The 15,286-nt window shown below is 42.3% G+C and overlaps 3 protein-coding genes across 7 annotated transcripts in view; 2 read left to right on the top strand and 1 right to left on the bottom strand.

Annotated features, from left to right (window-relative positions):
• Positions 1-2,998: 2,998 nt before the first annotated feature.
• Positions 2,999-4,911, bottom strand: nudt2 (nudix (nucleoside diphosphate linked moiety X)-type motif 2). 2 transcript variants are annotated; one of them, XM_035661577.1, is made up of 3 exons: positions 4,818-4,911; positions 3,792-3,933; positions 2,999-3,678 (listed from the first exon to the last, which is right to left on the bottom strand). In XM_035661577.1, exons 2-3 carry the CDS (start codon positions 3,916-3,918, stop codon positions 3,356-3,358), a joined length of 450 nt encoding a protein of 149 aa, XP_035517470.1. In that variant the 5' UTR covers positions 3,919-3,933; positions 4,818-4,911; the 3' UTR covers positions 2,999-3,355. The 2 variants fall into 2 exon arrangements, with proteins under 2 accessions (XP_035517470.1, XP_035517469.1); XM_035661576.1 differs by having other exon boundaries at positions 4,716-4,868.
• rfesd (Rieske (Fe-S) domain containing) lies at positions 4,879-8,447 on the top strand. Of its 2 annotated transcripts, none has more exons than XM_035661574.1 (4): positions 4,879-5,722; positions 6,762-6,932; positions 7,268-7,302; positions 7,624-8,447. In XM_035661574.1, the coding sequence occupies exons 1-4, from the start codon at positions 5,638-5,640 to the stop codon at positions 7,909-7,911; spliced, it is 579 nt and encodes a 192-aa protein (XP_035517467.1). In that variant the 5' UTR covers positions 4,879-5,637; the 3' UTR covers positions 7,912-8,447. The 2 variants fall into 2 exon arrangements, with proteins under 2 accessions (XP_035517467.1, XP_035517468.1); XM_035661575.1 differs by lacking the exon at positions 4,879-5,722 and adding an exon at positions 5,796-6,207.
• A 2,089-nt stretch (positions 8,448-10,536) lies between these two features.
• rhobtb3 (Rho related BTB domain containing 3) overlaps positions 10,537-15,286 on the top strand; it is a 23,623-nt gene continuing 18,873 nt past the window's right edge. For 2 of the 3 annotated variants that reach the window (XM_035661568.1, XM_035661566.1), the window contains exons 1-4: positions 10,538-11,074; positions 11,438-11,669; positions 12,537-12,729; positions 14,771-14,930. In XM_035661568.1, the coding sequence (XP_035517461.1) occupies positions 11,073-11,074; positions 11,438-11,669; positions 12,537-12,729; positions 14,771-14,930 (587 nt within the window). In that variant the 5' untranslated portion in view covers positions 10,538-11,072. Of the gene's footprint in view, positions 11,075-11,437; positions 11,670-12,536; positions 12,730-14,770; positions 14,931-15,286 lie in introns of all 3 variants that reach the window. The other variant, XM_035661567.1, reaches the window with a different exon arrangement.

The following is a 15,286-nucleotide window of genomic DNA, read 5'->3' as shown; positions in this document are numbered from 1 at the left end:
TTAGTTTAGCAGCTAGCATGGCTCCGTCCAAAGGTGACAAAATCTGCCTTCCAGCACCTTTAAAACTCACAAATGAACACATTACAATCCATTCAAAAGTCATTGTAAAAAGGAAAGGTGAGCAGTGACTTGAGGTCTACTTTTGGACAGAGCCAGACACGTTGTTTGTCTTTGTTTTCAGTCTTTGTGCTAAGCTAAGCTAACTCGCTGCTGGCATTAGCCTCATATTTAACAAACACACATGAAAGCAGTATTAATCTTCTCATGTAACTTTCGTCAAGAAGGCAAAAAAGTGTATTTCCCAAATTGTTGAGCACTTTCTTTAAAGCCACATTTTACTTCCCATCAAAAATGTAGAAATTGGAATCAGCATTATTGTTTTTGTTAGAATAAAGTCTAGGCATAGTGTAGCCCTTATGTTAGCAATTCAGCAATCAGTTTAGAGGTCTTCAATCTTAAAATCCTCCTTTTTTTTATTGAAATGTATGCCTTGTTTTTATGAGTGCAGGTAGAGAAAAGCTAAGGAGGCCTTTTGAGGGAAGAGAGCAACCAACAGTTATTATCTCTGAGTGATGACGATAATTCCCAAACTCAACCTAAGAAATGACTCACTAAAAAGGTCCAGAGATGTTGAGATGTTATTTCATGCACACTATTACATACAAAAGACTGAATGAAATCATTTAGTTCATTTAATCTATGTGTGTGTGCATGTGTGTGTGCACAAGTGTGTATTTTTTGAAGTGAGGGCACACCTAATGGACTGCCCTGCGTGTCCACAATGCCACCACAATGTGTCCACACCTATAGCTGTTAATGCTGTCCTTGTTGGTTTTATTCTTTGATTTAAATGTAATTTTCCCCCTCATCATTTTGTGTTTGTGAGGATGCAGATGTCACTCATAAAGTTTCTATTGTAAAAACAAAAATACATCGTTGGGTTTGTTTGCAGTATAGCTTTGATATCTGTTGCTAAGCCCACATGTCATGGAAAACACAGCGAGTTGGTTCTTAGAGTAAAATTAGGGGTTATATGCAATCGGGAGCATACAGTTATTGTGGTTAAGTTGGAAAACCATTCAAAATAAAACAGTATCTCATTGAAGCCTGCTGGAAGGTTTTCACCTTATTTTGCCACTGACCACTAGTCACTACTGCACGCTACATGGACTACTAGTGTGTTGTATTGGATTTATTAGTGTTGGCTCACCCAAATTACATAAAAACATATACCCAGTGGTATGTAATTGTGCATATCTTTGTCCAGATGTTGAGATATCTGTCTCTGAGATTTCTGCCAACACTGAATGGAAGTTTGTTTGTCATGCACACAGGAGTGGGGAAAAAAGGCATTTTAAAAAATTCTACCACAACATGTGTTTGAGTTTGAGCTACTTTCTATCGAAGCAATAGTACCTATGAAACCTGTTGACAGTGTGACATTTGAGCACCACAAACATTCACCTCCATTGTACTGAGGTGGAAGCAGAAATCTCAACAATAAATACCTCAGATTCTGGACAAACTGAACCAAACTACCTGCACTGTTGAACACTACAAGGGTTCCTTATTCATAACTTTGGTTAACCGAACCTTTAAGGCACCTTGGTGGCCAAATGTCTGCAACATTATGGTCCATAACTGCATCCTACTTAAAGTTCATTATGCATAGAGATGACTTTAAGATATTGCCTACCTTAAATGTTTTATCATGATGAATTTTAATTCCAAACAATTAGTTATCTTTTATCATTGCAAGAGGAGCTTTTATGCTCTACCAGGCATGAAATTAATTACTGGTTCAATGATGCCCTGATGGGTCTCAAAGTGATATTTTAGCTTTTGCTCTATGTATACTTTATAGCACACTGTGTATATCTCAAGAAAGGCACACTTTCACTGACCTCCACTTACTTTTCCCGTGTTCACTGCTGTTTCTGTATTTCCTGTTAAAATACCCAGAAGAAAAATAGCAGTTAATTGAAGTGAGCGCTTCCTCTGTGCTTCACGAGTTGAAAGAACAAATTTGTTTCGTTAATTACCCTTATTTTCATCCCTTCAGCGGAAGCTATTAATGTAATCCTGCAGCATGGCGTAGAGTAGAGCATGGTCCTGTGTATAGTACAGTCTGGCAGTAGCTGCGACCAGGGTCAAGTTTCAAGTCCCACTTGAATTTCACCATTTGCTTCATCAAGCAGCCGTGTTAGATTGTTGAACAATATGAGGAGCAGTTGACTGGATTAAGAAAATAATTGAATGTTATGGTTTTGCCCAAATGACTAACACTGTCCATGTTGACTGTACATAAAGCCACTGATCCCCACCGTCAGGGACAGACACCACAAAAGCTCTGCCTCTTTGTAAATGATTTTATTAGTATACTAAGGGCTATATAATATATGGTTCAGTATATTATCCCTGAAATATATTGTCAACCTGATGTTTATTGTTTATGATGATGTGAAGGCTACTTTCAGCCTGAGTCATTGCATAATAATAGTCCCTCTTAAAATTTATGACCATCGTTTGTAAGATAATAAAATGATCTCCATTACTGGCTTTTAATTTCTGGAAGCAATAGGTTTATCACACTTTTATTTGGATGCAGAAAGCTGTTACTTCTACAGCCTGCAGTATTTTCTAGTCTGTAGCAGCCCATGTACACCTGTGTTGTAAAAATGTCTTGTTTTTGTCCCCACCCTGTGGCAGCATCTACTGCTTACAATTTATTTTCTTTGCTTGAGTCATTATTACCCTAGTACTGCATACTGTCTATTCACCACGGCTCCCCTTGTATATATTTTATATTTTAACATAAGATTTTAGAAATATCCAGGTACATAACACCTGATATTTATTTGAAATAAATCTGATTCCTACAACAGATAAAAACAGTATTATAACAGATCCCATCTTCAGGTTTGCGCTGTTCCAGTGAGTTCCAGTGGGACTCTAGTGATACGATGGTGTCTGACGCCTTGATTTCTGTCTCTTTCACTAAGTTTACTGTTTTAGTTTATTTACATTTAAAACATGTATGTATTTAATCTCATTACATTTGACATAGGCAATCAGGTTTTTGTGCAGTGACTCTGTGATACAGTTTTCAAACTTTGATTCATTTCCTCCCTACTCACCTTTGTTTTTACAGAAGGGAATCGACTCAGCCTTACAGTATACACCACAATAGAGACAAAGTATTTAAAACAGAGACAGAATCATCAATCACATAAACTGCAGACATACTGTCACACTGGGTGCTCTACCAAACTAAGGTCTGAGGGTCCCATGTGCCAGCTGACAGTTATTTCCCTTCTTCAATCCTCCTGTTGGCACAGTCTAACGTTCTGGTCCATCACTGTTTGTCCTGCTGAGCCTCCAAGTGTTTGTGCGCCGCTCTCAGTGTGTCCTGCAGGTCTTTGTACTGAGCCAGCGTGCAGGCTTCCTCCAGCCGGGCCCAGCGGTAGTCCTGGTGCTCGTCAGACAAAGTCACTGGAGTCCCTGGGTCCCTCAGCTCGGCCAGCCAGTACAACACCTCTTTGGGTCTGCCTCGCACCTCGTAGCGCAGCTCCTGCAAAAAGCCATCAACCACACGAAGGTGCTCCGCCCCCAGCCCCGCCTCCTCCTTGGTCTCCCTCAGAGCTGTGGTTAGGTCATCCTCACCTGGGTCCACATGACCTGATGGTGAACAGGTTAGACGTTAAGTGGCACATAGAACATTTAAAGCTATAGAAGCTTGGTGTCTATCATCAACTACATGATAAAAGTACTGTTTCTGAACTTGTAAACACCTTTGGGTGGGGTCCAATGGTGTTCCCCATAAGAGGTCTGCAAGAGGAGGTATTCGATGTTGTCTGGTGGAGGGATGCGACTGGCTAGACGCCGAAACACTATGAAGCCACAAGCACGCAGCGCCATCTCCCTGTTCAACAACTTCACACATAAACACATTTTGCATTACATAGTGTTTCAGGAATCTCAGAAAACAGAACATAAAGCTGCAGTGTGCAGTACATTAGAGTCTGTAACAATAGAAATGAAGAACCACCATTCTCCAGACTGCATAGTGTCACCCTTTCAACTCTTTTACATTACCCTGGAGCACAAAATAATATTACATGAAAAAGCACTAAAGTATAGTGAACACTGTTCTTTATGTTATTACCTTTTCCCAGTTATGTTTCTCCATGATGGGTAGATGTACAAAGTTAAAAGTGTATTTGACAGGTGAGGTCTATGTGCAGGTGGGACATATATGACAGCAAATGATCAGTAAAGGTGCATTTGTACATAGACCTACCTTATGTCTGATTAGTTCTGCTGACTAACACGTACAAACTGCTCAGCAATGCAAAACATTTATGGTTAAAATAATTCTTTGTAAATTTGAAAGAAACCTTCTTTTCCCATAAAGTATCCACTAATATGGTGGCAGTCATTGTACAACACCCCCAGCTCTCCTTATCCTATCAGGGTCAACACTTTCCCGTTCAAACATATTGGCCTAATTTTAGCTTTTGCTGGCGAGTGCAGCAGTTACAACAAAGATCAGCAGACTCGCTTTAGACTGGAGCCAGGAAAGGATTAGCACACTGACGGATCTCACAGGTTTACAGACGAATGTAACGTTAGCACACTGGTGCTGCAGCAGTGGGGTTGTTATTCACCAGAGCAAAAGAAAGCTGGTAGTATTTCTACCGTGTTAGCTGGTTTACCTCTAGCTAAGCTCTGTGGCTGCACTCGGTGTGTTGTAGTTTCTGTTCTCACTGTGGCCTGACGAGCATTTACTTAACTTTACTTAAAACATTAAAACTCACGGTCTATGTTTGTTTGGGCGCAGTTAGTTTCTCACCGACCGAGAGTGCGGAGGAGCTCAGCGGTGCACTAAGAAATGAGTCCGGTCCTCTTTGGAGACGGACACAAACAGTTCCGCTTTGTAAAACTGCTTTGACAGTGTTTGTAAAACCGGCGGTGAAAGAGGTATTCAAACGCCTTACTTTAGTTAAATCAAATTAAACAATTAAAGGTAAAAGTACTGATTATGCAGAATGGCTATATTCAGATATATTCTTAGATTGTACTGATATATGATGTATATATTCTAAACTATATTATCTAAGAAAGTCTTATTTTATATGAGCATACTTATTGTTAATATTATTTATTACTGTTAGAATTACGATTTCATATACTGTTGGAAATGTTAATCTATAATGATTTGTATGTAAAGGGTAACTATGGCTGCACTATTAATAAATGTGTAAACGTTAAAATATTATTAATATTGATTATAAATAGTACAATATTTTCCAAGGATCAGAAAATGGAAATAAGTACTCAATAATGTAATTTACTATCCTCTACTACTGTTACAGCAGCAGATAACGATGGTGATAAAATAATAATAACAGGCACACGAAAAAGGTAAACTGATAGGACTAAAATGCACTAATAAATAATAATAGATCTTTTTTTAATAATTACATTTAAATACATACATTTGCCATGTTAGAAATCTCTCTCAGTGACAGATATGATAAACATCAAATAGCTGTTGTACCTGTGGAAGACAGATAAGAAATGTACCCAGAGTAGATAGGGCCAACTGAAGACAGCTTGTTTCTGAAGATAATAGAGATGGGACGTCCTTCCTACACAAGCCGAGCTGTCAGCAGTACAGTTGTTCATCTTGACCGTGGAGGCACCACTGCTGAGTTTCAAGGTAAAGACAAAAACCTCACCTAAAATACATGTTTTGTTATTTTTAAGTAAAAAATATACAGGGAGAGGGGCAGACAGACAGGCAGACAGGCAAACAGACAGACAGACAGAATTCATAAACATAATGTAACTTTGAATAAATTGTACAAATGTAGCTGACAGTTTCTCTAGGTCTCACTTAAAGTAAATGTATTGTTTTTCTGAGATAAACAATTATTATGCTTTTCTGTAGCATAGCAAGAGGCCTCGGGACATGTGACTTTTGCTGCTACTACTACTGTGCTTACTCAGGCTGCACTGAAGAGCTCATTATTCCACTCTGCTGTCCATGAATCTTACTTGGGGTCAGGTCTCCCTGAATCCAGATATTTGCAGTATACACTGACTGTCACAGAGATTACACATGGACAGAGGACTGATGTTTCAGATGACCAGTGCTTTTGTACAGTGACAACCACTGTATTTGACCCACTTGTGTCACCTCTTGTAAGTCTTACATAATGTAATAATTGGGCTTTAGGGGACACACAACAAACACAAAAAACCCTTAATTGTTGATAAAAATTGGATTCCGCTCCTGATCTGCTAAGGGATTGGGCTCCCCTTAATCTCTGACTTCTTTTGGGGTTTAGTACAATTCATATGTTTACTTAATGGTTAAACTAGTGTTGATGAGACAGATTTTCGGGATTAATTTCCCAGGTGTGAATATGTTTGTAGCAGAGCTGATCGGTGCCAAAAGATAGTCTTTGCTTGGATTTTTCAAGCTGAATGTTCTGGAGGTTGTGGACTTAATTTAAGCTGACAACTGTGATGGGAGATGCCAACACAGTAATCCCAGTGACAAATCCAAAAGCCACACTTCTCATGTGTACTTAAGATTCAAGTTGAAGCTCTCCTCTGGAAATACAGAATAGTTAAAGCGCTGCACGGATGGCATTGATTGTAAAATAGTTACAACCAATCTTGTGATTTCATTAAGAAAAATTACACATTTTTTTGTGATAAATACTAAAATGTGATACTTGCCTTCCAAAAAGCATTTCACGCAGCCATGGAAGAGAAGCAGCAGCTCACAGGAGGGCCTCATTTTGTGGGGAAGAAGGAGGAACTGATTGAAGCGAAGCGCTCTTTCAGAACACTAGAGGGTCGAGATATACTGATCATCCACCACCAGGGAGTCTTCTATGCTATGGACTCTTACTGTTATCGTGAGTACAGTTCTTTTGGTGCTAAATTCAAAACAGCTATTATAGTTATGAGAGAGGGAAAGTGTGTGTGTGTGACCTTATCCAACAATATGCATTCTCATCTGGATCAACAGTGTTGTTGATAAACGCTTACTTTCACTGAAACAATTCAAAAATAAGTTGCTGCTGATACAAATCCTGTCATGGGACATTTAACACTGAGCTGCCTTTCTTTGTTATCCATAGGACATTTTAGCACATATTACCTCTAAAGTGTGTCCAGTCAGCAAAAGGTTAGTGTGCTGTAAACCCCTTGCTTATTCTGCAATACACTGATGCTCTAACCCTCTCAACAGATGCTGGGGGAGAACTGCAGAATGGAGACATTGAGGTGAGGTTTACATTTGATTTAAGAGATTAAAGGTTGTTTTTTTGTCTGACCCAGGGGAAAGAAGCCAAAATGCCATTGAAGTTAAAGTACTGGGCTGTGCTGATGTGTTTTTTTTTATCACATCCTTGCTTTCAAAGGCTATTCCATCTGCATTAAAATCCTTAACAGCAACTGCTGGGCTGAGGCATGGACCAAGGCTGTAATTAAGATCTCAAACCTGAATCACATTAATATAATGTTATGCTAATGTTGAGGGGCCTAAGTGACCTCGTCTTATCACACATGAGGTTGTTTACCTGCTCTCTTTCAACACACTCACAGGAAATTGACAGCAAGCTGTGCATAATTTGTCCGAAGCACAAGTACAAGATCTCTCTTGCCAAAGGGGAGGGCATATACAAGGGCACCGACCCCAGGGAAAAGCCGCCTGTGCCCAGATGGTACTCTAAGGGAGTGAAGCAGCGGACCCACGCGGTTACAGAAACGAACGGGGATGTCTATGTCAAGCTCTCTACAGAGATGTGCTGGATTGAGTCAGACTACTACCAGGGAGAGAAAGGCAAGGTGGAGAGGGCCAAAGCTGAGGCAGCTGACAACAAAACATCTTGATAGTAACACAGATGGATGAAGATCTCTATAGTCTGTTCTTGTCTCCCCTAATCTCCTCTGAAGCAATGGTTCTCAACCTGGGGTCCGGGGACTGCTAGGGGCCCTTGAGGGGGGGGGATATTTTCATTTCATTACTATTTCAATAGCTAAACGTTTGTCCATTAAGAGAATATATAAGAATAACAATTATGTTAATAGGTTTCACATTATTGATTGTCAATCTACAGTATAGACAGTTATGGAATAAATAAATCTTATCAGTTGTGGATCACTGAAACTCAGTTTGGGGGTTCCTTGATACCAAAAATGTTAAGAACTAAAGAACTGCATGATGACTGTATGGAGAGGATGTCAGATATGCAGTAATTACTTGAATTTGCATGGCCTTAAAATGGGTAGTGTTTTTAATGAGTTTAGGAGTGTTTAGAATTTTAAATTGCATTTTTTGGGCCTTACAGATTGTTTACACGCCAGGTCACATATTGCCATACACATGCATCATTTAGTTCACTGAATAAACTTTTTTTATGGATGAATTTTCTGATTGCCTGTCCTTAATCTGGGCAGTGGCACCAGGAAGTTAAATGCATGCCCACACTGGTGTATTTCTCTGCATTTCAATATTGTTCATGCATTATGCATACAGTGAATGAATCGATAAGATAAAAGGGTTTATGCTGATCGATAATGTTGTGAAGTGGACGATCGTTAATGTAAAATATCATACGACAAAATTGGCCACTTTTTTGTAATATCCAGTCAGATAACATCAGAAAGCATTAATATTACGGCACAAACTGCACAGATTCAAGCATTTAGGATTCGTGTTGGGACTCCACAAAAAAATTCATCCAGCGACTGTGAAAGAAAAAAAACAAAACTTCCAAAGGACACGGACCCACAGTCCCTGTGGTTGTTAAAGGTGTGTTGACAGCAGCTTCAGACAGGTACAGGTGGCTGGCTGCCCCTCATGGGGCCCCTGGTACATATTCTGTGTAGAAACTCAGGGTTTAGTTTTAAACATTTGATCCTCTCATCTTACTCTGGGCAAGGAAGCGAATATGTGTATTTCCCCAAATCCTCAAACTATTCCTTTAATATTAATGACGTATCTCTAAACCTGACTGTTACATTTTGCTGTGTAGTGACTTTGATGTGGCACTGACAGACTCCATCTTCCTCCTACTATTCCCATAATGCATCTTCCTGCCAATCTCCACACCTCCAGTTTGTAACACAGGCCTCCTGTTATAAATCCAAAGTCTAGCATGAGTCCGTCATAAATTTGTAATTATTAAAAAATACAAAGGTGAAGTTTATATAAGGCTTTTATGAAAAAAAAAGGACGTTCATGTGTCTTATCACACGCTGTGCAAAAACGTTCATTGCACAGCCCTCCTACATTTAGCATGCTTAAAAAATTTGGTTCTATTATTTAACTATTTGATGTAAAGAGTCAAGACAGCCTGTCACATTCAGATTATTACTCTGTTACCCATAGTGCAGGCTAACAGTGACATGGCCCTAGAACTGCAAATGCCATGGGTTGATAACACAAAAGCTTTGGGGTACGATGTTCCTGTGTGCATGAATGATGTTGGGTCTCTGAAAATGGCCTACAGCAAACTCACAACACAGTCTAAAGCCTTGGCCTATGTGACGCTTCGGATACAATCACGAAATGCACAGTGCCATGGGTTACATGGAACAAGGGGGCCGAGCACTTGTGCAAAGTTACCACACATTAAATATTAAAATATGATTATGCAGTGAAATTGAGAATATATATAAGGCAGGGACTATTATGTGCTGGTGGCCATTTATAGTAGGTCAAGTGGAGGGCTGTTTGTCGAGATAAAGAGCAGACTGTCTGGGAAAACTGCTTTGCGGGCCTGGTGCATCTTATTTCAAAGGGACAATATTGCACAGCATGTGAACAGCATGGAATTACAGTGTTACAGGGCACTCAGAGCCAAGGCCTAAATACTCTGTGTTGGTTTTATGTCATGCATTATGCAGCATGGTTGTGAATGACACAAGAGGCTCGGATTAAACAGTTAAGGCTTGAGCTATTCTTCCTCTCATTAAAGCTCTGGAAGCTCTTGAGTTTGTCCAAGAGGGACCACCAGATATTATCGCCTTTTATCTACCACTGACTCCCACACCCAAGCCACTTTTAGTACACACTCCACACTTACAGTATTGTATATGTTCATGCTACATCAGCAAATGGTCTCCTGTCCATTACGGTTAATGTCATTATTATTATCAACATTGCACTCCACGCTCATAGCTCCAGGCAATTCCGTGTGTGTCTCTTCATGTGGTGGAGTTCACTGTCTGTCTTTGTGAGTCAGGGACGAGAGGAGGGAAGTTATTAACACACACGTGCTTTGTATGGGACCCAGCAGAGGATAAAGCTGTTGTTGTTCAGTTATTCAGAGGAGAGACTGTCAGCTTTTCAAAAGACAACACGGCGTAAAACTGTGCGCGAGTGGATGAAACAACACTGTCATGGCCTGCCCGTCGACAGCATGGTCCTACTGAGGGTGCCTCTGTGTGTGTGTGTGTGTGTGTGTGTGCGTGTTGGCACGCGCTGCTTCTGCATGCGTGAGTCCGCGTGCGTGTTGCTGAGTCAGGCGCGACCTCTCTCTCTCCCTCCCTCTCTCTCCCTCCCTCCCTCTCTCTCTCTCTCTCCAGTTGTTCTTTGCCACTTTGTTTTATGCGCCGACGTCATTTCATACGGTCTGGACACCGAGGCGCGAGGCTGCTCCCCCTCTCTCCCCGTCGCTAATTGTGTTTCCTACCGACTGACTGACAACTTGTTTGTCTGTTAGCGCATTGGCTGCCCATGGGCGCTGCTGTTTACACACTCTGCTGCTCCGCCGGCTGGGCTGTCCGGTGCGCCTCTGCGGTCGGTTCGGGACGGTATCGGGCTCCGCTTTTATGAATGAATAACGAGACGGGGGGGAAATGCAAGTGACTGCGAAACTCCCCAGCAGCCGGGCTCCCGGGGGTCCAGCCACCGATGAGAGGGATTAACGACGGAGCGGAGCCGCGGCTCATTGCGGAAAAGCCGACTGCAGACTGGCGTGGAAACGCACCGCGAGGGAAACGGGCTACATAGCGTAGAGCAGCGGAACAAAACCGCGGCGACCACAATGTAAGTTGCTCTGAAGCTGCAACTCATTAAGGGATGTGAGGAGAAAGGGGTTCCTGGTATGGTATACGTGCTTTATGTGTTTGTCAATATATCACTGCTTGATAAATATAAATACAGCGCCGACATGTAGCTTAAGTGCCAGATTTATTGAACCATAATACCCTCTCAGGTGTAGCTAATTAGGGCCTTTGGCAAGCTCCTTCTTCCCAGTGACATAACGGTGATGCACTGTCTCCGTGATAGACATGAATAATAAGGACCAAGGCAAAGACAGGTGCCATCACCGGATCATCATTATCATCATCTGCTTACATGCCGCTTCATCCAAGTCACTTTCCAACCAAAGAGTTGTCTGGCTTACAGGTCCATCCACATTGTGGCTCTGGGCAGCGAGTGCCCTGGAGGAGTCGGGCCCGGGGAGGAGATCATGGGCCAGGGGCAGCTGCAGGGAGGCCTGCTGTGGAGCTACTTGGGTCACGGGGCGCTGGTGGGACCCTGCGACCTGGAGAGCAGCCTGCACAACCCGGCCTTCATGGAGTACACCTCACGCGTGTTTGGGGATGTCACTGTAGTGGTTCGGGATTGTCCCAGCTGGGTAAGAGACATTTGTGTGCACAGCAGAATGAAGGAAAACTGAGACTTGCATGTGTGCATCCCCCAATTTTCACATTAAAATGGAGCCTTAAGGGGCTTTTTTTTTTTTTTTAGGTGTTGCTTTGGCTCTTTTCCCCTCACACCTTCTTGCTTGTGTGATACCAAATCAGAGTTGATTTACAGGTGAAGGTTAGGGCAGGCCAAGATGGCAAAACAAGCCATGAAAAAGTGGTGTAATTTTGCCACAGCATTGTCACTGTGAAAGAGTGTGCACTGATATGCTGTTTACTTTTCACTCTGCTCCTGTTTCTCAGAAGGCATACAACATTTCAAAATCCAAGGCCACTTGCCTTCCAGCGCTGATTGCAGGCTTTGTAAAAAAGGTCCCTATTCTTAGGAGAACGCTATTTTAACATGCACTGCACAAAAAAACGTTTGTTCTTCATAGCATATGAATTTGAAATGAAAGCACTGTTATGATTTTGTAGCAGCACTATATGCATTCAATTATAGGGCTGTCTAACCGTGTTAGGGGTGGTGCTGGTGGAAGTCTGTCAGTCTAATTCTTTGTCTCTTTGTCCTTTTTTATTCAAATTGCTCAAAGCTTTCTGAAGTGTTTTTTTCGCCCCCTGCCTAATGAGTTGAGTTGGTTTAGAGCAAGCAGCTATAGCCTCACACAAGTCCTTGGGGGTAAAGTCCCAAGAGCCACGCTGAGGTAATTATATTTAGGGAGACTCCGAGGGTTATCTAAGGTGATGTTTGTGGTGCAGGTTGGGTATGTACACAATTCCGTATACGGTGTTCCTCACGTCTGTCCTCCTCTGACCTCCTACTATTTATATTTGTTGTCCTTTTCTTGTCTTTCCAGGACTTGTTGGACAGCGACTGGGCCAGCGTACGGAAGGTTCTTGAGCAGGCGGACATCCTGGTCATTAAATATTCAGTCACTGACAAGCTGGCCTTCCAGCAGGTCAGGAACGGCTACGCCCCGAGACTCCGCCCGCTCCTGAGGCACTGGGGTGTGCCTGTCATCCTAGTCGCTGTTGGAGCACGGCTGAACGGTGAGGACGCTTTTGTTGTGTGTTTTTGTCAGAGCCAAGACTGAGTTTAGTTTTGCCAACAGCGCCTTGACAACTGATGGCTCTACTAGCAGTTTGTCATTGTTGTAGATGAACAGTGGAGTTTAAGAGGCAGCAAATACAAAATGTCTCATCTCTCAGCCATTGTACTTGATATCCTGGTATTTTAGGGTTAAGTTACGGTTGCCTGAGTTGTTGAGTTTGATTTCCGGACAATATCATGTTCTGCTCATGGGCCAGTGAGATCACTGTCTGAGCCTTTGTGTCCTCTACTGTGTCCTCTACTGTGTCCTCTCAGCAATGAGGAGGATGTTCATGATTAAATCTCCTCTTGGCTGCCTTCAGGCTGTCAACTCACATGCTTCCCTGCAGGAAACACACCAAACCAAGACGTTAAGTTGACATTTTTTCCGCCATTATACGCCTTGCAAGCAGACAAGAGCTCGCACAGCACTTGACCATACACTGTCACGGCTTGGAAGTGCACCACACAAGTAGTTTGTCCCTTAAGTAGGACTAGGCCACTCGGGTGTAGCCTTAGCACATGTATGTATACTGGCACTGTCAGTGAGTCTGTGTTTGAAGCCGCACACCACACCACAACACACACACACACACACACACCACACACAACACCACACACACCTGACCCTTTCAACATCCACATTCTGTTAAAACCAAGCTCATCAAATGCACCAGGTTGTATTGTTTAGCTTTGGTCTTGCCCGACAACTTTGGAGATCCCTGGTCAACCGCTGCAGAATGATCACAGTGAGTCAAAGGTCCTTTGCAGAGCGAAGAGGAGGGAGAGGAAGCGGGAACTGTAGACGCAGAGCTTTTTGTTTTTCCTTTTGTGGTCTGGTTGTGGGGTATTTTAATGCCATCCCCTACGGACTGCAGGAATGACGGCTGGAGCTGTGAAGCACTTCCTGCTGCTCGACCTTTTAGGACCACCTGAAGCACAGCTGTGGCAGGAGAAGCGGCTGCTGTTAGCGTGACATTAGCGCAGCCATTAAACCAGCGCTTGAGCGGCAGGAGCAACAACCAGGCAGATTCATCCAAGGGCCACGCACACAAACATACACTGATATGCCAAGTCACCGCCTGTCAGACATTGGGTCTCTCTCTCTCTCTTTTTTTCTCTCTCTCTCTCACACACACACACTCACACACTCTGTCTAGCTCCATCTCTATGTCATGCCTGTAGGTTATTAGCAAGATGATTTATCAAATGCCTCGGCACTTAGCTGTATGTCCTGCTCATTCTCTCTCTCTCTCTCTCTGGCGCTCTCCTCCTTTGTGCAGTGTTTTTTTCTCCTTCAAGCTAATCCCTCCAAATTTTCTGTCTGATTTTGTCTTTGGTTATACACACATGCCACAGTGTGGTTTGTTTAGTTTTTTGTCTTTGGACTTGTGAAAAACAGTGGCCTGGAAGTGCAAAACACATCAGTATTATATTAAAGAAGATCTAATGACATTTCAGAGACCAACATGGCGAAACACAACAAAACAGAAAACAACTATCTTTCACAAATTACAACCCATCTCTATTTCAAAATCCTTACTGGGCTGTTCACTTCTGAAAGGAGTAGTGGCAGCAGAGATATGTTTTCTATTTTAATTTGTTTTGTGAAATGTTGTTTTTGTGTGTGTTTATGTGGTCTTTAAGGAAGTTTTGAAAGGCAGAGAAACGTATTTACAAAAGGGCATGTTTTGTATTGAGTTTTTGCAATGTCAACATTGTTAGCTATGCTGAGATTGGTCCAGTCTGGGAGTAGATTCACTCTAAACTGTACACATCACAAGCACAGCTATGTTCAACTGCTGTCAGAAGTGCAGAAGATGTTTTGATCCATGTCTCCGATCATTAACATTAGGGATAACCCTTTCTATGGACTGCACGTCATGGCCCAGTGCAGCTTGTTCTGTGGAACTCTGTCCTACACCCTTATAAACAAATTATTACATTCAGTTATTTACACAGTTTGAATGATTTCATCTTAAATTTAAACTATGTGTTCAGATGAAGGCCCTCCCTGTACGTGCCCGCTCTGTGCATCTGACTGGAGCAGCTGTGTGCCTCACAGTGAAGGTCTGCAGCTGTCCCGGGACCTGGGGGCCACCTACCTGGAGTTGCCCTCTCTCAACCACGTCTTCGTGGGTCGCTATTTCGGCAGCGTGGTAAGTGGTCACGTCACACAGCATTGCATTGTACTACAGTTGCATTTTGATTCTTGTGCTTGAAATAAAGTTAGTATGATCAATAATGTGCTGGGTGGGCTTTTTGCCCCAGCATCGCCTGATAAAATTGCGTGTATTGTGTGTTTTTATGCTCAAGCTGTTAGATAAATTCTTAACTTTGCATACTGTTTCTGTCTATTTAACTCAGTGAACCCCTCACTTCAGACAGGTACAGTGCTTATTAGAGGAGACAAGGACAGGTAGCTACATTGGTCTTCTCAGGAAGTTGTTTCCGAAGCAAAGAATTGATGATGTAAGATAACTATTTTTGTACCTTGCATTTGGACTAACGTGAGTA

The sequence above is a fragment of the Morone saxatilis genome, unplaced genomic scaffold (genome assembly GCF_004916995.1).
Source record: "Morone saxatilis isolate NCDOM2014 unplaced genomic scaffold, NCSU_SB_2.0 Contig18, whole genome shotgun sequence".
In the NCBI taxonomy this organism is placed as follows: domain Eukaryota; kingdom Metazoa; phylum Chordata; class Actinopteri; family Moronidae; genus Morone; species Morone saxatilis.
The sequence above is the reverse complement of the archived record's forward strand: the minus strand, read 5'-3'. Positions and strand labels throughout refer to the sequence as shown.